The 24,730-nt window shown below is 41.6% G+C and overlaps 1 protein-coding gene across 4 annotated transcripts in view; it reads right to left on the bottom strand.

Moving 5' to 3' along the window:
- Positions 1-74: 74 nt before the first annotated feature.
- Positions 75-24,730, bottom strand: part of TMPRSS2 (transmembrane serine protease 2) — a 45,671-nt gene continuing 21,015 nt past the window's right edge. For all 4 annotated transcript variants that reach the window (XM_067545216.1, XM_067545213.1, XM_067545215.1 and 1 more), the window contains exons 5-14: positions 23,329-23,448; positions 21,054-21,183; positions 20,076-20,186; positions 18,631-18,674; positions 15,016-15,190; positions 9,148-9,323; positions 4,638-4,733; positions 3,441-3,583; positions 2,074-2,226; positions 75-1,711 (exon numbers count right to left, since the gene is read on the bottom strand). In XM_067545216.1, coding sequence (XP_067401317.1) covers positions 1,700-1,711; positions 2,074-2,226; positions 3,441-3,583; positions 4,638-4,733; positions 9,148-9,323; positions 15,016-15,190; positions 18,631-18,674; positions 20,076-20,186; positions 21,054-21,183; positions 23,329-23,448 — 1,160 coding nt within the window. In that variant the 3' untranslated portion in view covers positions 75-1,699. The remainder of the gene's footprint in view (positions 1,712-2,073; positions 2,227-3,440; positions 3,584-4,637; positions 4,734-9,147; positions 9,324-15,015; positions 15,191-18,630; positions 18,675-20,075; positions 20,187-21,053; positions 21,184-23,328; positions 23,449-24,730) is intronic.

The raw sequence follows: 24,730 nt of genomic DNA, 5'->3' as shown, positions 1-24,730 counted from the left end.
TTCAGTCAAACAAGCGTTTATAGTCAAACAAAAAGATTGGGATAAATAGAACTATAATTTATTGCAAGGAGAAATGATTTGTAAAAGATTTATTAGTTGTACCACTTGTGTGCAAGACAACTCATTGGTTTTCTTAATATATACCAAAACAAGACAAAATTTATTGCCATTTAAAAAAAAAAAGTTATTCCCCTGAAGAGATGTTTCATTCCTATAGAAAGTGTCTCATTATGACCTACCCCCCTGAACATTCTAGCCTTTACAACCATTTTTAAATTATTAAGTGGCACTCAGATATATCAATAACAGGTTGCAACTCCATAACTGAAGTGGAAATTTCTCCAACACAGGCTTTGGGAATTAAGGTACCAGTAAGCAATAGCAAATTGGTCATTTCAATCCATTAGAACTGGAGAGCACATGAAGCAAGAGAAGAGACATACGGAGTTGGGTTTTTTTGGTCAATTTATCAGAGCCATACCAGTGCCTTTCCCTACACATCCAGAACTACAGCATTTATTTTTCCACTCCTGTAACATTACAATCATAAGACTTTATGGCTATTGGCTTCCGTTTTTTTATTTTTGTTTTGTGTTTTAAAAAGCTTAAATGATTGGTGTCTTGCTAAAATAGCTACAGGGATATGTAAAGGAGAACTTTCTATGGAATTAAAAGCCAGACTACTTTAAAACTGAGGTAATCATGTGTTCAGGTGGAAATGGTTTATTTTCTTGCATCTCTGATTTCTATACTTTCCCAGCCTTCCGTACCTACACTTTGATCACAGAGAACCACCACACAGAAGGCAGCCGCACAGCAGAGCTTTGTTCTTTGCATTTCAGAGGGGAGAGTTCTCCGAGTCAGTTAGCAGCTCCCAAAGCTGAACATGCTACTAGTACATAGTGTCCTGCTACAACCCAGAAGAGCTGTTCCTAGCAGCCTACCTGGGCAGTCTAGCTTTAGAACAGTAGTTACTGTATTGCTCCAGCATGCTAGATGTGGGGCCCGGGAAGGGTAACAGTGAAGAACAATGGCACATTTTCAATTACTGAGCTAAACTCTGGTCTTATTTATGTTGGGGTAAATCCAAAGAGACCAGCCTGACTGTCACTGCACTTGTAAAGATCCTGAGGGTTTTTAGTAACCTAAATATATGCTGAGACATATCTCCCTGCCTCCAATGCACGAAACATCTTCCCTTCATCTATAATGCCAAGACTGACATTCACCACGTTTTCTTCTTTACGTCACCAACTAGCACCCCAGACATTTATATTCACACCACCACGCACATTTAAATTAAATAATGCCATTAAAGCAAATATCAAGCCACCCTGCTTGTAACTGAAACAATAATTATTTCAATTACAAATGTGATTATAAAAAAACCCCTATAAACTTGGAAGCTACCAAACGGAAGGAACGTGTCAGTTACCAGTTGACAGCAACTTTCTGCTGCCAGGCACCATAATGAGAAAGGGTGCTTGTCGTGAGTCTTCTACTTCATTAAATAGATCAGTCACTGCAGCCAGCACAGAACTGAGTGTGCAAAACTTCAGGTTATTTGCAAGAAATAAAAAAATTGTAAGGACCTGGAAAATAGTTTTTTAAAATACATAATAAGGTAGCCAAGAAAGCCATAGCTCTGTTTAGGATTGTTCTTGAAGACACGATTCAGCAAGAATCATAGATATCATGATCATCTATTTGCCTGTTAAAAATAAAAAAAAAAAAAAGAATGGTGAGTATCATATGTCTCAATTAAAAAATGTTTTCTAAGTTTCTTGATATGATAAGTTAACAGCTCCCAAGGCCTTTTTTAAAAAATTGGTATTTTTCATAACATGAATAATGAGGATTTGGACTAATAAATAGTGGATTCTCTGTAGCTCCTTTAAATCAAGCTTTGAGGACTTTAGTAACCCAGCCAGAGGTTACGGGCCTATTGCATGAGTGAGGTTCTATGGCCTGCAAGGTGCAGGAGATCAGATTAGATGATCATGATTGCCCCATCTGGCCTTAAGTCTAAAGTCTATATAAAACATTGAAGAAAGAGCATGAATATATTTTTACCTGCATATTTCTATAAATCCAGTCAGTGAACACAGTCATATTTCCATACACTCCAGGTCTTCTGCGACTGGCACAGCCAGTTCCCCAGCTTGTGTCACCAACTAGCCACCACAATGAGTTTTTCACAGTTACCAACGGACCTCCACTGTCACCCTGGGCAAAACACAAGCCCACAAGCATGCTATTAGCAGCCTTGCCTATTGGAAAGAGCTGATAAATACAGATTCAAAAATTGTAGCCAAACCTCAGAGAGAACAAAAAAAAACCCCCAAACCACTAAGTATTGCTTCCACACAGCATCTAAAATAGAGGTTCCCAAACTTTTCGCTGCAATCCCCTGTGGAGGTTCATGTCCCATGCACACCCTCCTCTTTCTAAGAAACAGCATTCCATGGACACCTACGGTCAAGGATCTCAGCCCCCTGCTCCATGACCCACAAGAATCCCGTGACCAGGATATATTTCAGGAGCAGACAGCCATGCTGCGCCCTCTCCGCATGTCCCTGGGACCTGCCAGAATCACTAACAGGCCACAGGCTCCTCTGGCCTTGGCATGATCCCCAGCATGCATGTGCAAGAGCCTATGTGGGCAGAGAAGAACTACCTCCCAAGGTGGGGGTAGGGGGTGCACATCAGCCTTTGGAGAGGCCAACAAGCTGGAATGACACACCCCACCCCAGCTGCAATGGGAGAGGCCAGGCCCTTTCAGTCCATCCCTCCCTCCTCCTTGTTATTCCAGCCTGGCAGCAACAGCAGGAGCTAGAGCAGAAAGCTCAGCTATAAAAGAAATTCTTATTTTATCAATGATATTTTGAAGAAACAAGGCAATTCTTAACCAGTCAGGTCCTTGCCTCCCCGATGACCTGTTGTGGAGCCCCACCCCGGGGAAGGCAAGCCCCGCATTTTGGAACCCAAATGATCTGAAACAAGCACTATCTCAGTTCCAGTACTACACAGTTTGCTTACCAACAAAAATGCAAGAATCCATATATTGTTGGGTGTGTATTAAGGATAAGAGATGACTGGTTTTCCCGTTCTCAAAAGGAAGAGAAAAGTGTTGCTACATATTTGAAGTAATTGTTGCCGATTTGCATTTGAAAATGAGTGGTTAGCACTTTTCACAAATTTAGCAATCGGTGGACACCGGCAAAGACTGAGGAATTGAGATGGGAGAATCCAACCAGCAGACCTAACACTCAAAGATGTCTCAGCAGGATGAAAATGGGGAATATAACGCTCCAAAGACAATCACTTGTCTATTTAGATAGACTTGTCATAGTCACTAGCATTTTAAATACCCTCTCCTGCAAGTGTTAGGATAATCAAAACATTAATCTTTAAGAGCTAAAATAAATATAGGTTATTACCTGGCAGGAATCCTTTCCTCCTTCCAGATATCCAGCACATATCATGGTAGGCAATACTAAGCCATTATAGACATAGACAGAATTACATGTAGAAGTTTCTATTAAAGGCACCATTACGGCATTCAAGACATCTGAAGTTTTACCTAAAATTGAAACATGCACACACACACACACACACACACACACACAAATGAAGTTAGAAAAGGTCTCAGATTGTTATGTGTAGAAGTTTCAACTTGCTTGCTAAACTTGCTTTCAGTGGTGCACAAGACCAAAAGCAAGTCAGCAATGCCTTGGCATAAACATTGACATTTGCAGTTTGGTATGATTTAAAAAAAAAAAAAAAAGAACACAGATATTAAAAACCCCTTTTAAGATGTTAATACATTATCCTGAATATGTATATTAAAGTGACAGAATATCAAACCTGCCAGCTTAGCTGTAAATTGATCAGTTACCAACAGGACTATAGAAAGAAATTAACCTACAAGATATTGAATCTCCCCTCACAACTTCCTGCAAGTTCACTGGGAGTTAGGGTGCCCAGCATTTTGCAGGAGGCACTTGGCACTTTCCTTAATCTGGCTCCACCCTTCTCCCTGGCCTGAGAAGTCTCATTTTCCCACTCACTCACTGCAGCTTTATTCACACCACTGCAACCCTGTCCTCTTGTCCCAAAGAGAACAGCACGAGCCAGAGGATATTCCCTCTAGAGAATATAAACATTACACTGCCGTCATCTCCTCCCAGACAAAAATCCACACGCCCTCATCCTCCCGAGGAACTGCTGTAGAATGCACCCCATCACACTCTGCCCCATGAGTAGGGCACACGGTCCCTACAGCATTCCTAGCTCCTACTAGCAGAGATACAGAAGAGTGTCCTATTGTTAAGAGTGCCAGGATGATCTTAATTTCTCTTCTTTTTCCTGTGCTAATATTTCTCCCCCCTACTTAGTTGAGCTGCTTTGCATACTAGGGTGTAGAAACACATTATAAGTTTCTTGACAATACTGGACATTTTGCCTCAGAAGACAAGACAGAATGAGTGACAGCAAGTTGGAAGATATCTTTCAAATTGTCCTTCTACCCCATGAAAGTTCCTGGCAGACCATGGATGAAGAGCATTTTTTAGTTTACTACAAACTTAGAACAAAACTAGATGAGTTTCCCAGTATTTTAGAAGCACAAATCTCACCCCCTTGGGATTCTGCTCCCCATCCAGATATCCAGCACTGTTGATTAGGTTGGAACATCATTCCAGGGTTAGGCAAACAAACTGGTCCTATAGTATCTGTGAAGTAAGAATATAGTGGTGATAAGTAAGCCTAAGTGAGAGACAACATAAATAAAATAAATGCAATTACAAGGTCTTCCATTCAGGAAGAGACCCACCTTACACTGAATACTAGAGACTTCAAATGCACCCAAGCGCTTTTACATATAAAGGCTCCTCCCCTGTACCTTAGCTTGCTGGCAAAGGAAATGAATGAGAAATCCCACAAGAGGTACAGTCTGGGTAGAAGGAGGCTTCCCAAATGCTTCTCAGCCTTGACCTAAAGTTCCAACCTCTGGGGAGTCAGAGGGAGGTGAGTCCCCCTTTCATCACTCAAGTGTAACAGTTATTTAATTAACAAGTCAGTGCCAACGGTTTTGAAAGGAGTTATTGGGGGTGGAGGGGTCAGAGAGAGCAAGACGTTGAGATGAGACACTGATCCACTAGGACGGAGACTGAGGGCAAATATCGGTCAAGAATGCTTAATTCACATGAACATTGTGTACTTTCTGTGCAAAGTCCTGTTGAAATTAACATGCTGCTTCCTCCACAGATTCCAAATTGGTTATGCACAGCATGCATTCGAGCGGTAAAATATTTGTTAAACAAACCTTTGTTTGCACCCTAGCACGTAGGGCTCATGCTATTCTTAGTGAACAAGACACTTACCTATCACCAGCAGCAGGGGGAGTTTCTTCATGCTAGTTCTGTCATTTCTCCTTGCACTGTTTTTCTCCATCGCATCTTATTAGAAAGTCTTAGGACTTCAAGTAATTTCAAAAGTCTCTTGAATGCCTTCAGATTTGGGGCACTGGAGTAGAGAGCATCCTCTCTGCCATGTGGGATCCACAGTCATCTCTCTCTGGGTTTGCACTACACTTTGTCTTCCAGTTTTTACCTCTAGTTTGGCCACTGATCTTTTATTTCAAAGAGAGCTCACCTCAGTTTTGCACACTCTGCAGGGATCTAAAATAGCTTTGCATCTTTCTGGCCATTGTTTTAGGTCTTGATCCACTGTGTACCATTCACTTTAGGACAAAGTCATTTGCTCCACTAGCACAGAAGTTAGTAGCTGGGCCTGGGAGTTAGTTATATACGAATGGATTACGCTTGTTTGATTTTAGTATTTCGTTTTCAAGTGCTTTATGGTGTATGCTGTTTTGATGGGGAGAACACTAGGAGGTACAGCTAGTCTGAAGCTCCCTGGTGAATGGATTATGTGGTACACGCACACTGGATTTAGAGTCTTTCCTTATCTTCCTGCTCTTTTCATGAAAAAGATCACTCGTCACTTTTGATGTATAAGTCCTGTATGCTGCAGCAGTATATTCCTTGTATGTATAGGCTCTCTAGAAGGCCACTATGGGTAATTAACAGAATGGGTAGTTAACAGAATGACCAGGTCATCAACACACAGCAAGGATTTCATTTCTCATTCATTAAGAATCCTACGTTCCAGTAGAGTTGGCAGGTCATTTAACAAAACAGCGAGAGTTCTGTGGCATCTTAAAGACTAACAAATGTATTTGGGCATAAGCTTTCATGGGCCGAAACCCACTTTGTCAGATGCATGAAGTGGAAACTTCAGTTTGGTAGGTATATATACACATTCAAGGATGGGTGAGTTACATCACGAGGTTAATATAGTCAGGGTGGATGAGGCTGTTCACAACAGTTGTTGAGAAGGTGTGGATACACCACACAATCCATTGTCTACAGTCAAGCCCTAAGATACAACCACATTTGCGCCAATCCCTTAGATAGAGACAAACACTTACAGGATCTCTATCAAGCATTCTTAAAATTACAATACCCATCTAGGGAAGTGAAGAAACAGATTGACAGAACCAGATGGTATCCAAAAGTCACCTACTGCAGGACAGACCCAACAAGGAAAACAACAGAACACCGCTGGCCATTACCTACAGCCCCCAAATAAAATCTCTCCAACACATCATCAAGGATCTACATCCTATCCTGGACAACAATCCCTCACTCTCACAAACCCTGGGAGGCCGGCCAGTCCTCGCTTACAGACAGCCCCACAACCTGAAGCAAATACTCACCAGCAACTGCACATCATACAATAGAAACACTAACCCATAAACATATCCTTGCAACAAATCCCATTGCCAAGTCTGCCCGCATAACTACTCAAGTGACACCATCAGAGGTCCTAACCACATTAACCACACCATCAGCTCATTCACCTGCACATCTGCTAATGTGATACACGTCATCATGTGCCAACAATGCCCCTCTGCCATGTACATTGGCCAAACCGGACTGTCTCTACGCAGAAGAATAAATGGACACAAATCAGACATCAGGAATGGTAACATTCAAAACCCAGTCGGAGAGCACTTCAATCTCCCTGGACACTCAGTAACAGACTTGAAAGTTGCTATACTTCAACAAAAATACTCCAAAAACAAACTCCAGTGCAAAACTGCAGAGCTGGAACTCATAAGCAAACTTGACACCATCAGACTAGGTCTGAATAGAGACTGGGAGTGGCTAGTCCACTACAAAAAGTAATGTTCCCTCTTTTGACATTCACACCTTCTCATCAACTGTTGTGAATGGCCTCATTCACCCTGACTGTATTAACCTCGTTAATACTTGCCCTCCTCACTGTGATGTAACTCATAGTTTCTCCACCTGTGGTATGTGTACCCCCAGCGGTACGTGAGACACAGGCAGGGGGTACCCGGGGAAAAACAGAGTGAAGGGGAGGCGAACAGCAGCTGCCAACTTCTGGGGAAGCCGGGTGGCAGCAGCTCGCTTCCCGCCCGGTCCCAGCTCCCAGCTGGGAGGCGGGCGGTAGCTACTAACTTCTGGTGGAGGCGGCAGCAGCCCCTTGCTTCCCTTTGGATCCCAGCTCCCAGCTGGGAGGCAGGCGGCAGTTGCCATAGTTCTGGGAAGCCGGGCTGCAGCTGCCCGCTTCCTGCCTGGTCCCAGCTGAGAGCCAGGAGGCAGCTGCCGGCTTTTGGGGAAGGTGCACGGCAACCGCCCGCTTCCTGCCAGGTCCCAGCTCTGAGCTGGAAGGTGGGCGGCGGCCCCCAGCTTCTGGGGAAGGCAGGCGGCAGCCCCCTGCTTCCTGCCAGGTCCCAGCTCCCAGCTAGGAGGCAGGCGGCAGTCACTGGCTTCTGGAGGAGGCGGGCAGCAGCCCCCCGCTTCCCACCGGGTCCCAGCTCCCAAGTGGGAGCCTGGTTGCAGACTCCTGCATCTCATGAGTTGGGCTCGCAGCTGGGTGGCAGCCACCCGCTCCCCAGCTCCAAGCCAAGAGACAGCCTCCAGCGCCCCAGCTTGAAGACGGGCAGCAGCCGCCTGCCCACGTCCCTGGGTCCCAGCCAGCGCGGAAGCCTCCTTTGCCCCAGCTCGGATTGGGTGGCAGTCGCCCACCTCCCAGGCTGGCAGCCAGACAGCAGCCGCATGCAACTTGCCCAGGTGGCAGCCCCTCTCCCTGTCTCAAAGCCCAGTGCCCAGAACACTTGTCAATTTCACTGATCTATGACAGCCTCAGATTTTACCAGTTACCCTCTTTTCCTGTCTCTCTCTCTCTCTCACCCCTTCCTCCTCTCAAATCTATGGCAAAAAATGTGGTACGGCAATTTATATTCCCCAGCATTGGCATACCACTCAAAGCCTCCTAGCTTTGGCCAACATCATCTCTAGCCTAGGTACATACTTGAGTTGTGCACACCTGGTGTAAAGGTGGTAACCCTGCCCAAACTAGATCTGACATCTCATATCATAGCCTTGAATACTCAGCCCTTCTTCCAACATATGGCTCACATTAGTTTGTAAATATAAAACCCCGTGGAAAATTGAGTGTTGGGGTACTTATTAAAATTTTCCGAAGTTAGGGGGTACTTGCTTCTTAAAAGGTTGAGAAACACTGATGTAACTCACCCATCCTTGCATGTGTATATATACCTACCAACTGAAGTTTCCACTTCATGCATCCGGTGAAGTGGGTTTCTGCCCACGAAAGCTTATGTCCAAACAAATGTGTTAGTCTTTAAGGTGCCAGGACTCTCACTGTTTTGCTACAAACAGACTAACCCGGCTACCTCTCTGGAACAGGTCATTTAAGCGTATGTTGAAGAGGGTAGTGCTGATATTACATCCCTGCCAGACCTGCTCACCTCTGAATAGTTGTATCTGATAGTTGATAAACTGGAACCCAGTCAAAAAAGTTTTATTACAGATTCTATTTTGAAGCAGTTTAGTGTTCCATCCTGGCACGCTGACTATGCTTTATTAAAATATCTTCCCGTGCTTTGTATTTTTCCCATGTTTTCTAAGTGTCTGCAGCGCTAAACCCTTCCTCTTCAGTGGCTGACCATTTAAAAAATAAATAAAAGGGAGTGGGCAATTTCTGCAGCTGAGTTTTTTTTATTTTAGCACACAACAACAGAATACATACCAGTAAAACTCAGCCGTGTCTGTAACTTCATAAGGGCAACGTCATTGTTTTTAGAATCTGAATCATAATTCGGGTGGGAAATTATTTTCTGCACTCTGTATCCACTTCTGTAGCGCGTTTCAGTTTGTGTCAGAATCCCAGCGTACACAGTCCAGGAGTACGGAGAGGAAAACTTTCTAGAGAGTAAAATAAGGTTAGACTATTTGCATCTGTATGAAGCAGAAGCCCCATCTACTTCTCCTGCTACAGCAAAATGATTTCAAATGTCATTGACTTCTCACTGTGAATGAGTAAGCACATGCACTGAGCTATTATATCCTAAGAGAGTGGTAAACAATTGATAGCTATTGTTCCCAGTCCCATCAGTTGCCAAATGTAACTGCATGAAGAGTGTTAATACATTTCATCTATATGTGGAAATGAATCTTTGGAAAGCTAGTGTCCACAATGGAGATGACAGTGAGAGAAGAAACGGTGTATAGAAATCCAGGCCCAGACATTCCACCTTTGCCCATAATTTGAAGATGTAGACATGCAATATAAGAAAGAGACAGTCACTCTTTTGAAGTCTTGTTGCCATTTCGGTGACTGACAATGAAGGCAGCAGATCACAGTGATGGGATTCACAAGGGAGACTTAGTGGCCTAACCACCAAAATGTAGTACTGGAGGAGGAAACCCCAGTTATTAGGAAGACACAGGTAATAATAAGCGAGGGGATGCAATTATTAGAAATACAGGTATTTGGGGTTGCTGATTGTCTGCTGGGAGCAAAGGTTGTGGACCTCTCAAGACATCTAAATAGACTTATCTGCAGTAGTGGGATGGAGTCGGTGGCCATGGTACATGAAGTTACCAATGACATACAGAAAGTGAAGAAAGTGATCCTGGAGGCCAAATTTAGGCTACTAGAAAAGAGATTAAAGTCCAGGACCTCCATGGCAGAATTTTCTGAAATGCCTCCAGGCTCTCGATGTGTGGAAGAGATCACGGTGTTTGGAGGAGGAATTTAGGTTTAGTAGGAATTGAGGGACCTTTTGGGAAAGGGGGAGCCTGTACAGGAAAGACGGACTCCACCTAACCCAAAAGGGGACCCGACTGCTAGCATGTAACATTAAAAAGGTCAACATTAAAAAGGCCCTTTTGAAACTAAGGTCTGAGGGAAAGCCGACAGGTGCAAAGGAGCACAGGATTCAGACAGAGACGGCCCTTAGGGGAGGATTCATTAAAGATGATACTCTATATCCTAGTAAAGAGGAGAGGATAGAAGTTGATAAAATACAAACAGGAACTAAAGAGAAACAGCCAAATGAAAGAGTCCCATTCAACTGCATCACATGAAGGCAGACTATCATATGATGATAAATTTTACAAGTGCTTGTATACAAATTCAAGAAGTCTAAATACTAAAATGGGTTAACTTGACTGCCTAGTATTAAATGAAGATATTGATATAATAGGCATCACAGAAGTTTGGTAGAACAATGATAATCAATGGGACATGGTAATACCAGGGTACAAAATATACAGGAATAACAAGTAGGGCATGCTGGTGGGGGAGTGACACTATATGTGAAAGAAAGCATAGAGTCAAATATAGTACCAATTTTAAATGAATCAAACTGTACCACAGAATCTCTGTGGGTAGAAATTCTATGCTTGAACAATAAGAGTATAGCAGCTAGAATATACTGCTGACCACTTGCCCAGGAGGTGATTGTGAAATGCTCTGGGAAATTAAAGAGGCTACAAAACCAGAAAGCGCAATTAATAATGGGGGATGTCAACTAATCCCAAATTGACAGGGTACGTGTCACCTGAGGACAGGATGCAGAAATAAAATTTCTAGACACCATTCATGACTACTTCTTAGAGCAGCTTGTCCTCAAACCCATGAGGGAGGGAGGGAATTCTTGATTTAGTTCTAAGTGGCACACAGGATCTGGTCCAAGAGGTGACTATAGCGGAACCACTTGGTAATGAATTACATTATGGTTGCTAATTTAACATTCATGTAGGGGGAAAAATACTAAAGAAACCCATCACAGTAGAATTTAACTTCAAATAGGGAAGTACACAAAAATGGGGAAGCTAGTTAAAGGCAAATTAAAAAGAATCAAGTCACAAGACAGAAATGCCTGCAAGTTGCATGGAAACTTTTTAAAAACACCGTAACAGAGGCTCATACTATATGTATACCCCAATTACAAATAATAAACACAGTAAGAGAACCAAACAAACACCATCATGGCTAATCAACAGAGTAAAAGAGGCAGTTAGAGACAAAAAGACATCCTTTAAAAATTGAAAGTCAAATCCTATTGAGGAAAATAGGGAGGATCATAAACTCTAACAAGTCAAGTATAATTAGGCAGGCCAAAAAAAGAATTGGAAGAGCAAATAACTAAAGAAAAAAAAACTAACAGTAAAAATTTCTAAGTACATCAGAAGCAGGAAGCTTGCCAAACAATCAGTGGAATCACTGAACAATCAAGATGCTAAAAGAGCATTCAACGAAGACAAGGCCATTGCAGAGAAGCTGAATAGACTCTTTACGCCTTTCTTCATTGCAGGGGATGTAAGGGAGATGCCTACATCTGAGCTATTCTTTTTAGGTGACAAACCTGAGGAACTGTCCCTGATTGAGATATCAATAGAGGTGATTTTGGAACAAAAAAACTGATAAATGAAACTGTAAAAGTCAGCAGGAGCAGATGGCATTCATCCAAGAGTTCTGAAGGAACTCAAATAAGAAATTGCAGAACTAATAACTACGGTATGTAACCTATCACTTAAATCAGCCCCTGTACCAAATGATTTGTGGATAGCTAAGTGACACTGATTTTTTTTTAAAGACCCCACAGGTGATCCTGGCAATTGCAGGCTGGTAACCCTAACTTCAGCCTCAGGCAACTTGGTTGAAACTATAGTAAAGAACAAAATTTTCAAATACAGATGAACATGATCTGTGAGGGAATAGCCCATACATCTTCTGTAAAGGGAAATCATGTCTAACCAATCTATCAGAATTCTTGGAGGGTGTCAACAAACATGTGGACAAGGGAGATCCAGTGGATAGAATGTACTTGGACTTTCAGAAAGCCTTTGACAAGGTCCCTTATCAAAGGCTCTTAAGCAAAGTAAGCAGTCATGGGATAAGAGGGAAGGTCCTCTCATGGATCAGTAACTGGTTAAAAGACAGGAAACAAAGGGTAGGAATAAATGGTCATTTTTCACAGTGAAGAGACATAACTAGCAGGGACCAGTGCTGTTCAACATTTTAGTAAATAAGTGAGGTAGCAAAGTTTAAAATTACCCAAGAATAGTTAAAAGCAGACTGTGAAGAGTTACAAAGGGATCTCTCAAAAATGGGTGATTGGGCAAGAAAATGGCAGATGAAATTCAATGTTAATAAATGCAAAGTAATACACATTGGAAAACATAATCCCAACTATACATACAAAATTATGGGGTCTAAATTAACTGTTATCACTCAAGAAAAAGATCTTGGAGTCATTGCGGATAGTTCTCTGAAAACACCTGCTCAATGTGCAGCGGCAGTCAAAAAAGCTAACACTGTTAGGAATCATTAGAAATTGGATAGATATTAAGACAGAAAATATCATAATGCCGCTACAAAAAACCACAGTACACCGACACCTTGAATACTGAGTGCAGTTCTGGCCGCTCCATCTAAAAAAAGATACATTAGAACTGGAAAAAGTACAGAGAAGGGCAACAAAATAGATTGGGGTGTGGAACAGTTTCCATAAGAGAAGAGATTAAAAAGATTGGGAGTGTTAAGCTTGGAAAAGAGATGACTGAGGGGGGATATGATAGTGGTCTGTAAAATCATGAATGGGGTGAAGAAAGTGAATAAGGAAGCGTTATTTCTAAGGGTAACCCAATGAAAGTAATAGGTAGGAGGTTTAAAAAAACCCGATGAAGTACTTTTTCGCACAACACACAGCAAACGTCTGGAATTTGTTGCCAGAGGATGTTGTGAAGGCCAAAAGTATAACTGGGTTCAAAAAAGAATTAGAGAAGTTCATGGAGGATAGGTCCATCAATGGCTATTAGCCAGGATGGTCAGGGATGCAACCCTTGCTCTGACTGCTAGAAACTGGGACTGCATGACAGGGGATGGATCACTCAATAAATTGCCCTGTTCTGTTCATTCCCTCTGAAGCACCAGGCACTGGCCACTGTTGGAAAACAGGATACTGGGCTAGATGGACCATTAGTCTGACCCAGTAGAGCCATTCCTGTGTTTTCATGTCAGATCCTCAAAATTCCCACTCAGCAGCCACCGAAAGCTGTAGGTGCCTTAAACTCCCTAGGCACCCAAATTTTGACAGTGGGCATGCACACTGTCACCTCAGTCCTGACACCACTGAGCATCTCGGCACCTAACTCACACCTAAATCCCAACGGGATTCACAGACTAGGCATTCTCCACCTACTTCACCTTCAAAGTTCAGTCCAGTAGGTTTGTTCTGAGGTCACCATAGAACATGTTTACTGGCTGGGCTCCACACAAAACCCAGCCAGAGGAGATGGTGATCACTTTACCCAACAGTACAGTGGCTAGGGACTTCACCTGGGAGTTGGGAGACCTGGGTTCAAATCCCTTCTCCCTATCAGGCAGAAGGAGGATTTGAACCCAGTCCCCAACACTCTGGGTGAATGCTCTGATCACTGCGCTACTGAATATAAAGAATCACCATCACAGAGAGGCTCCTAAGCCAGGTCAGCCCTAACTCCAAGGTAAGGTTTTCAGATGTGAATTCCAAGTGGAGATAGATGCTTTCCTCAGACCCAAAGTTAGGCACTGAAGTCCCTCATAGAGGCAGGGGTCAGCACCCACCCCTCTCCTTACTATTTCCTACTGGCTAGCTTACGCAGCTCCCCATTCAGCTTGCTGCTTTTGTGTGGATCTCATTCTTAGGTACCTAATGCTCCCATCCATTGCATAGGGAACCTAGGTCCTGAGGATTCCACTAGGGGCAGAGCACCTAAATGTAGGCATTGCAACTCTGAGCTTTAGTCCTCTTTGTGGCTCTAGCCCTCAGAACAAGATGGGAAAGACAACAGACAATTACAGGTTTTTACAGCGTGAATATCCAGTATGGGCCAGTGTTGTGTTTAATAGTTAGTGCTGAGCTACTAAGAGGATTTAAGGGAAAGGTTGTATGAACTAAAACGAACTGCAGTGCTGATCCAGACAAAACTACATGCATTTTCAGTTGTGATGATGACGATGATAAAGCTTTTTTTTAAATGAAATATGTTGAAAGGCCAGTTTAGCCAGTCTTGTGAATGGTTTTAACTGGAATTAGCTCTGTTCTTTCTGGAGTAGGTTTTTGTTCCCTAAATAATCAGCATAATTACCCAAAGTCCTCTGTATCTTCCAGTGTATCTGCATCCCTGTGCTATATACTAATTCATTCATTCATTTTAAAATGGGCCAGACCCCACCCATGATATGAATGGAAACAGAGGCTTCTCATTGAAAGCAGACAGCACATTTCCAACTACCCTTTTACAAAGTGATTTTCCTTTAACAGGGTTAAAATGGTATGAAGTTAGAATACCATAGACCATACAACCAAATAGTCTCTCCACCGCACACCTCCCCATGTGCACATGCAACCAGTGCAAGATGTGCACACACAAGGGGGGAAAAAAAAGATCAATTCAGTTTGAAATCCAGAAAGAGTTATCTTATGTTTAACTTTCCCTACAACCTGAAGTCAGTATGTCCACCCTCCCAAAAATCTATACCCAGCCACATATGTTGTGCAATACCAGAATTCCCTCGCCTTCAGGAACCAATTGACAGAACCAATTGCAGTTGCTTAGGACTTACCCTTCTACACAGTGAGCTGCTGTCACTATCCATTCAGGGGTGATAATGGAGCCTCCACATACATGAGAGCCTTCGATTTGAAGGCTGACCTGCCATGGCCACTCCTTCTGCGCTGCGACACTTCCGCCCACAATTCTGCCCATAACATTCACTTTTTTACTGGATGAGCCGCACCCTAAAAAAATTCACAAAGACGGGGGTGTCAGAGAGGTTGTTTTCAACTACTATTGGCTTCAAGTCTCAGGAGAACGATAATTCAAAATTATGTAGGGATTTTTCCATTTAGAAAACCACCACCAGTTAACAAGCTGGAGAACAGGAACTCCGGAGGCTGAAGATTTTAAATGCAGTTTATCAACAAAAATGTGTCGTGACCAGCTAGCTGGGTCTTTGGGGAGACTGAATCCAACACCTTTGGCTCTGAAACCATAAGCCTCTGCTACTTGAATTGAGGATCAGAGGCAGTAGCAGACTCATAACCTTCCTTACATGGTCCACCCCACCAGAGGGGGATGTAGACTCAGGGTACATCTTCACTGATGGTGGCAAAGTCTCTGCCATCAGATTGATCTATCCGGATCGATTGAGCGGTCAGTGAAGACCCGCTCAATCGATCCGGAAGTCGATGTGTTAAAACCACCCCCTCAAGTGGCATAGCGCTGTGTTGACGGGAACACATTTCCCATCGGCACAGCACAGTGAAGATGCTGCATAGAAGAGGAGTTACTGCCACCAAATTTCATGGTAAGTGTAGACCAGGCCTTACAGTGATATCAGCATAGATGACATATGTATAGTTTCTCTACAATCTCAGTGAGCTATGTGGTAGCTTTTTAAATTGTCTGCCAGGTTGTCTAAATTAGTCAGGATCAGCACTCTCACAATCTCATGGGTCCATACTAAAAGCCCAATTCTCACTCACACTGCTCTTGCAGTACAAACTGTAGTAGGCAGATGCTGGTCCTTGGATGGGAAATGAAAGGATGGTTCCTTTTAATCACCCAAGTTTCAACTGGAAGACAAACAAACCCGTAAAGGATACCCCCAGTATGTAGGATTATTGACCCTCTACATTCAGAACGGTTTTGGGATGTACGCCTATATAAGCTGTTGCTTTCTGCTTGCCAAGAGAAAACATGACAGTTCAGAGATTTCCCCTCTCTTTCCCTCAAAGGTACTTGGTCTCCAAGTTGCATCCTTAAAAATCACACTCATGAAGAGAAGTCGCCAGGTTACTCCTCTAACAAAATGATGTGGGACTAGCTTAATTTTTCATTCATGGAATCATAAAAGATTAGAGTTGGAAGGGACCTCAGGAGGTCATCTAGTCCAACCCCCTGCTCAAAGCAGGACTAACCTCAGCTAAATCATCCCAGCCAAAGCTTTGTCAAGCTGCAGCTTAAAAATGTATAAGGATCGAGATTCCACCATCTCCCAGGTAACCCATTCCAGTGCTTTACCACTCTCCTATTGAAAATGTTTTTCCTAATATCCAACCTAGACCTCCCCCACTGCAACTTGAGACCATTGCTCCTAGTTCTGTCATCTATTACTACTGAAAACAGCTTAGTTCTATCCTCCCTGGAACCCCCTTTCAGGTAACTAAAGGCTGCTATCAAATCCCCCCCCATTCTTCTTTTCTGCAGACTAAACAAGCCTAGTTCCCTCAGCCTCTCTTCATAAGTCATGTTCTACAGTCCCCTAATCATTTTTGTTGCCCTCCGGTGGACTCGCTCCAATTTGTCCACATCCTTTCTGTAATGGGGGGCCCAAAACTGGACACAGTTCTCAAAATGAGGCCTCTGCAGTGCTGAATAGAGGAGAATAATCACTTCCCTCAATCTGCTGGCAATGCTCCTACTAATACAGCCCAATATGCTGTTAGCCTTCTTGGCAATAAGGGCACACTGTTGACTCATATCCAGCTTCTTGTTCACTGTAACCCCCAGGTCCTTCTCTGCCGAACTGCTGCCTAGCCAGTCAGTCCCCAGTCTGTAGCAGTGCATGGGATTCTTCCGTCCTAAGTGCAGGACTCTGCACTTGTCCTTGTTGAACCCCATCAGATTTCTGTTGGCCCAATTCACTAATTTGTCTAGGTCACTCTGTATCCTATCCCTGCCCTCCAGTGTATATACCACTCCCCACAGCTTAGTGTCATCTGCAAACTTCCTGAGGGTGCAATCCACCCCATCTTCCAAATCATTAATGAGGATGTTGAACAAAACCGGCCCCAGTACCGACCCCTGGGACACTCTGCTTGTTACCAGTTGCCAACTAGACATTGAGCCGTTGATCACTACCCGTTGAGCCCAATGATCTAGCCAGCTTTCTATCCATCTTATAGTCCATTCATCCAACCTACATTTCTTTAACTTGTTGATAAGAATACTGTGGGAGACCATATCAAAAGCTTTGCTAAAGTCAAGGTATATCACATCCACCGCTTTCCCCACATCCACAGTCAGTCATCTCATCATTCCACCTTTCTTTCCATCAAACTTGGAGAAGGGTGTGGAGAGGGTGGATGCATGATTACTTATAAGAACTGATAGAAAGGTGATGATTGGGGTAGAGTGAGAAGAACTGCATAGCTCCACCCTGTCACACATGCTAGTACTCTTGTACTATACTTCACACAAGAAAGAAAGAAGAGCTCCCACATTCATAGATGTAGGCTGAAAAGCCAGACATCATCATATTCTGATCATTCTGGATTCTATGTATAACGGTAGGGATAAATATAGGAACATAGGCCTGGAAAGGATCTCCTGGGTCATCATGTTCAGTTCCCTCTATTGTAGACAACCCTAACAAACAATTTGTATAATAATACAATATATAAAGACTTAATAGGTATGTGAGGTATTATTACTATAGATACAAGAATCTGTTCCTAGATATTTGCCAGGATGGCAGAATGTCCTTCAAAAACTATATAATAAAATGTCCCTTATTTATTTAAAACAAGGTACTTTACCATAACGTGGGGGGAAACTACACTTAGACATAAGCAGAACTGAGGAGAGAGCTTTTCTCCCCTCTGAGCCACGGAGAATAAATATTACTATGGAAAATGAGAACATCCACAGACAGGAGTAAGAAAAATTAGAAGGGATAAATGCTTCACTAACTGTCAGGGATTATGAAAAAATGTACAATATGACAGGTTATTCCTCAATGGCCCATTACAGTATTTCTTGGCCTTTCCTCTAAAACATTTGATACTGGTCACAGTCAAAACAGGATTCTGGATTAAATGGCCTACTGGTCTGATTTTTATATGGCAATTTCTATATAATTAAATCTTAGACAGATTATTCAAGGGATCTGATAAAGACAGCAACTATACAGTTAGCCAAAGAAAATTTGGGATCTAACATCCTGCTTGTCTCCCCTAACTCTCCCCCAATCTGCTAGCCCTCTTTCCTTCTCCTTCTCCTTCCCTCTCCCTCCTCCCCCCGGAATCTGCACTTGAACTACAATCAAGACATCTATCCCATCAGAATAAAATGTGCTTCAACATACAGAACCCTTGCACAGCTGATTTCTAGACAATCACTGGAAGCACAGACAAATTAAAAAGTTATATTCCTCTAAAGAAATAGAAATACTTACTTATGCACCGCAGAGACACCACTGTTCCCAATGTACAAGAGTCACTAAAATAAATCAGCACACAGTTAGTCTTTACTAGTGCACATAAAGACTCCATTTAGCAAATTGCAGTCATAGGCAATACCAGACTCAGCAACACACTGTGCCCTCCATCCAACCATACTTGTCTCTTTCCGGCTCAGGAATCCTAGAGATCTCACTCTTTCCCCCACTCATTCTTTTTGACTGCCCTGCCAGTGCTCACATGCCTTCACTTCTGTTTCTTCGATTCACAGTGGGAGCATTAGTGGGAAGCATGCAGCTCTGGTTGTAACCGGCAGAAACATAGAACTGCGAGGCACATTGCACATCAGTACAATGAAGACTGAGGTGAAGACAGTGGAAGAGAGGTGTGAACACACTTATCCCTATTAGTCAAGGGTTGGCGGGTGGCTCTCGATCTTTCATGTAGCAATATTTAAAAAAATAAAAAGGGGAGGGAATTGCAGAATTTTTCTAAGTGTAGCTGCCCAGATACCGGGGAAGTGAATTGAGAACATACATATTTTAGTAAAGTAATTTAACTTGGGGTCTGCCACTATAGAAGGTGTCCTTTTAACTCTGCATTTCCTGTTACATGCATATTCAAAGGACTCTAAAAATGTGATACCAAAATAATTAATATTGTGGGTCATTTAATACTTTATGGTTGTTATCACTATCAACCCAAATTTTCATATAGTAACTAACATTGTGAGTTTCCCCTGGAACAGTTTTTGGATGGTGTGCAAAAAATAGGATTGAATGAAAGAGGGAAAAATCAGTATCCTCAAGAAATCAAGCTTTATTAAGCTTGAAATTGAAAAATAACTTAAAGAGACAGTGCCAGAAATTATTTGAAAGTCATGGATTTAATATAATGAACAGCAGTTATGATCAGCCACAGGAACTTCTCTTCCCCCATTTAAAAAAAAAACAAAAAACTAAAGCAAGGTGAATAATGGATTTTTTTGGTGTACTGGCATTTCGGGGGGGGGGGGGGGGTCAAAAAATTGTTTGGGGATCCAATTAAATGTTTTGTTTGACCCGAAACAAATGTTTTCATTTGGATTTTGACCATCTTTAAAACAATTAGTTTATTTTTGTTTCAAGGAAATTTTGAAGCAAAGGTCATTTCAAACCAAAAAAAAAAAAAAAATACAAGTGTTTTGATTTTCTGGCTTTTTTTTCCTCTCCCCTCCTCTTTCTACACAAAACAATTTGGCAAAATCTACAAGAACTTGTGAAATATTTCATTGTCCCCCAATCTGCATGTTTTGCTGACATAAGCTTTATGCAAAAAATTTTGTCCAGCTCTAATAATGATTCCAATTAAAAGGGTTTGCATTATAATGGAGCCACCTTGCTTCCAACAGTTAAAACTAGACAATATTTAAAAAAAATATTTTTTATGAAATATAAAATACCTGTGATACAATTTTTTGTATAGGTCTATGTTCCCAGCACTTGTGTTCAACCTCATAAAGCTTGTAGAGCCTCTTTCATTTGCTATTCCTTGACTATAGTAATAAGTATCTCTGTACAAAACAAAACATGAATAAGAAACTCAGATATTTCAAATCCTATCAGAAAGTTCCTTTTAGTAATGCAAAACTTTCCACCAGTCTAAAGCTTAGAACATGAACAATAATATTATAGAATACTATATCATAAGAACCACAAAGGGACTGTACTGTGGCAGAATTAAATTTTAGTTTCTAAGTGACTATTCTCTGAGTCTACTTTTACAGTCAAATAAGACCTTGTTTTCATCTAACACTTTTTCATGGTGAAGATCGCCAAGTTCTGCACAGACTAATCATTCCCACCACCTCATGGATGGAAATGTAGCAACATCAGCCAATCAGCATTTGGGAGTCTTTCCCTCCCACCGCCAACATTAGCAGCACAGGTAATTATATCTACAGAGTATTTCAGGTAGATAAAAATAAGTTATTGTGCTTGGAATTGGTCCAGATGCTGTGGTTAAATGTCAATGCTCTTGTGAAAGAGCATTATAAAACCTTCAGTGTCCTCCATAGGTCAGGGCTTTCTATATAATATTGATCACAATGAATAGGTTTGGATAAGATTTTAAGTTCAGACAGCACTTTCGGTTCAAGAGATCCTAAGCACTGTATGTGCCATCTGTATTGTTGCACAAACACATCCTACAACTGTTGTATATGGCATATGCATTACATGTTTTTGCAGAAATGTCACTTTGATTCAGCAACACCTATTGATTTTTTTAAAAAATTGGGACTGTTTTCTATTCATGAAACTTGAATTGGCAACAGAAAAAGCAGTAACTGATCTTTTGCTGCACGCGTCCATTCTTAGAAAAACGTAATGAAACAACTGTGTTAGCTGTACATCTTTCATAAATAGATTGTTATACTTACACATTATATCCCATGTCTCTACAAGCTATCTTTCCATAGTTATCATTCCAGTCATCTTGGCATATCGGATACCAGGACTTGCTGACAGATGAATACACCTCTAGGATAAAATTTGGTCCATAGAGTCTAACTGCAATCAAGACAGACAACATTGCTGACCAGCCTTTTTGAAGCCTACAATTTTAATATTCCTAAAAAGTATTTTGCACCTTCTATTCATAAAAGCTAGCTTTAAGAGTACGAGTGCTGAAATATTAAAGAAGGAAATTGTTTCAGTTTATTTCATTTGATAGCACTTTGTGGATAGCTAGATTGTTTTTTCGTGTGTGTGTGTGTGTGTGTGTGTGTGTGTGTTATTTATTTAAATGTAAATAGAAAAATGTGAAACCACAAAAGTTGTCAGGAGTTCTAAGGACAGGGGTAGCACCTGAAGTTACCTTTTGTTTTTAAAGAAAAACTTCCAGTTGCTGCTAACTTTTGACACAGGCACTATTTATGAAGTTCTCGTTTACTGGATTTTTGTGTGTCATATTAATTCCTTCTTCTAAAGCCATTTGAATGAGTTATTATCTTAAGTTGTATTTACATTTCAGTGTTCATTTTTTATTGTATGGACATTTTAAAATTATCACAAGTCTTTCCCATGCTCCACCCTCAGCCTGAGTGAATGGCAATAACTGATGAGATGATGAAAGGTTAATAAAATTATGTCCTGTACTAGTATACAAGATCATGAAGCAAAGATTTAAACATACAATAGTTTGCCTTATACCCTCAAGCCCTGTTATGTATCTGATTTGGAGAGAGAGTCTGTGGCAGAGGGAAGACAGAAAAGAATTCAATATGAAAAGTTCAAGTGAAAGAGAATGGTTGGAATAAGCTTTATTACTGTAAAAAGACCCAATTATGCAACCAAGCAGGAAAAATCACTAAAGAACACACAAGTAAGTGTCGGTACTATGCAGAATATGGCAGAAGATCAGAGACCCAAAAGCACTGGAAATAGTGCACTAGTTAGGATAACTTTTGGGGCTGGGAGGGGGACAATACTTTTTTTGGGTCAGAAAATGCTGCTTAGTTTAAACAAACTTTTCTTGAAGAGCCTCAGTTTCAATGGCCCAGGATGGAATCTCTGGTCAGAAAGAGATTGACCATACCAGAAGAACCACTACCCTAAGTAATGGGGGTACTCAGCTGGGATGTAAGGTACCTTAATTTAAATCCCTGTTCTGCCTAAACTGGAGCAGGGACTTGAACCCAGGTCTCCTATCTCCCAGATGAGTGCCCTAACCAATGGACTATTCTGGGCTGGCTGGCTGTTTCTCTCACGAGTTGCAAGGTCTCTGTTTCAACTTGATGCAGAAGGGGAAATTCTTTGAAATCACAAATATTTTCATGGGACAGGGAAACTGTTTCCTGAGCAGCTTTAACGATAGGACCAAATAGAGCAGTGTGTCCCGTTTTAAGACCATTTTCTAGAAGTCATGTATTGGAGAACACAGATATTAAAAACAAGATGGGTGTGGCTTTTGTGTACACACATTAATGATGTCCACAACCAAATATTCTCTGGTGACTACAGCCAGTTCATTATGAAAGTCTCCCTCTCTCCATTTCTTCAGCTGAAGTCACTAAATCAGTTAGACATTAAAAAATTACATAAAGCATTCTTTAGAAAGCAAAGCATTTTGGTGGTAGTAGTATGCTTCCAGCTTTGTTTTGCTTTAGACTGGCACACATCAGTATGAGACAGGTGGATTTTTTCCATGGGGGAGGCATGTTAGGGAGAGGTTGAAAAGTGAGGGGAGTGGTGGAAAAGGTAGTTTAATAAGAAATAAGCCAAGCCATGTCATTGAACTCAGGCAGATAGCACCACCCTCGAAAGATTGTTATAAGAAAGCAGCTACACAATAGGAAATGCAGACATTTCTAGGGCCTTGTCTATATAGAAAGTTGCACCAGTTTAATTTAAGCTGTGATTTTAAATCAATCTGGTATAAAACCCCATGTGGGACATTTTGATTTGGTTTAAGTGTATATTATTTTAGTTTAGCAACTCAGTTAACAATGAACTTAAGCTAACTGATATTAAGCTACTCTAAAACCAAAATAAAGCTGTTCATCCAGGGGTTTGCACTGGTTTACCTAAATCAGTTTAAAGACATATCTTGGACTAAGCTAGTGGCACATTCTAACGTAGACAAGGGCTAAGGAATGAAAAGTGACCAAGAGGCTTCTAAGAACAATTTTAGTTCTGCATATCTGAAATACTTACCACACCGGTTTTCATCTTCACCATTGGAACAGTGGGCAACACCATCGCACCACTGAGATGGCGACACACATCTCCCGGAAGATCCACACTCTATTGATGAGCCAAGACAGCTATTGGCCACTGCCAGGGGATCGGAGGGGAAAGGAGATAGGTGTGTGGTCATTAAAGGGGATCCATAAGATAAGAATCAGCCAAAAATTGTTATGATTTCAACTAAGTTTTCTAGGAGAATATCAATTTAATCAAGCCAAATGTTGAAAGAGTTTTTGATTGCTTGTATAAATTTGGGGAAAGCGCATACAAAAGAAATATGGGGCAAGAGGGCTGATAAAACAGATTTTATACTCTACATTTCTTTCGCACTTGTCACCAGAGGTAATTGTCAAAGCAACTTTTGTTTACTCGCTAGTTAAACCTGACCATGACAACCGTGAATAGCACCATTAAGCTCATAAAAACTGAGTAATCGCTGGCATTGAAGATTAATTTATAAAGGAAAAGGACAAGAAATTAATTTAGTCTAACTGCCACCACTAGGTCTATGGTACCATTTTTAAACATGACAGGATTCTTTTTTTAAAGACTCATTTTTCCCCATACAGTCAAAAGTTGTAAAACATATTGAAAAATAATTTTAAACCTCAAGGAAAAACATGTTGGGAAACATCTTTCATTTTATGAGGGCAGCAGGCCATTAGATAAAAGGAATACATGAACTTCTTTTTAAAATGAACTTGCTTTTCAGAGATTCAGCATTCTGTAACTGGTGTGATTAGTGCATGTGGCAGATATTAAAATAGGGATTAATACCTCAGCAGGCATTCCCCATGTTGGAAGAGTCTGCAATCAGAAGTTTTCATAGAGTTTAAGGCCAAAAGGACTATTAAACCAAGTCTGACCTCCTGAATAACACAGGCCATTAAGTTTTACCCAGTTTACCCTCTTTTGAGCCCAACAACAGGTGTTTGACTAAAGTTAAGGAAACTAAACACATACACTTAAGGCTTCAAACAGCATGCCTGAGAGCCACATTTCTGTTAGGATGCCAATTAAAAGTCAGCTTGTTCCATTTCAAATCCTCACAATAAAAAGTAGGGGGAAGGGGAGGAGGGGAGGCTAGCAAACTCACTAGTAAGCGAAATCCACTGTCTACTGAATGCATCACTCTCCAGATTTTTTGCATATGTTCATTGGAGCTGGTCAAAAAGTGCTATATTTTCTTCTATGAAAAACTTCAAACTTGAAAAAAAAAATTGGGGGTTTTCCTCCCCCACACCCAATCCCAGAATTCTTTGATCTTCCAGTCTGAGAGCTGTAAAATACTCTTTTTTTGGATTTCCCCCCTTCTTCATATCCGCTTCCCCAACTACCTCCATCTCTCTCTCTCTCTCTCTCACACACA

The sequence above is a fragment of the Emydura macquarii genome, unplaced genomic scaffold (genome assembly GCF_026122565.2).
Source record: "Emydura macquarii macquarii isolate MOO-44397 ecotype Brisbane River unplaced genomic scaffold, CSIRO-AGI_Emac_v2 contig_1043, whole genome shotgun sequence".
Lineage (NCBI taxonomy): Eukaryota > Metazoa > Chordata > Testudines > Chelidae > Emydura > Emydura macquarii.
This window is presented reverse-complemented; position numbering and strand designations above follow the sequence as displayed.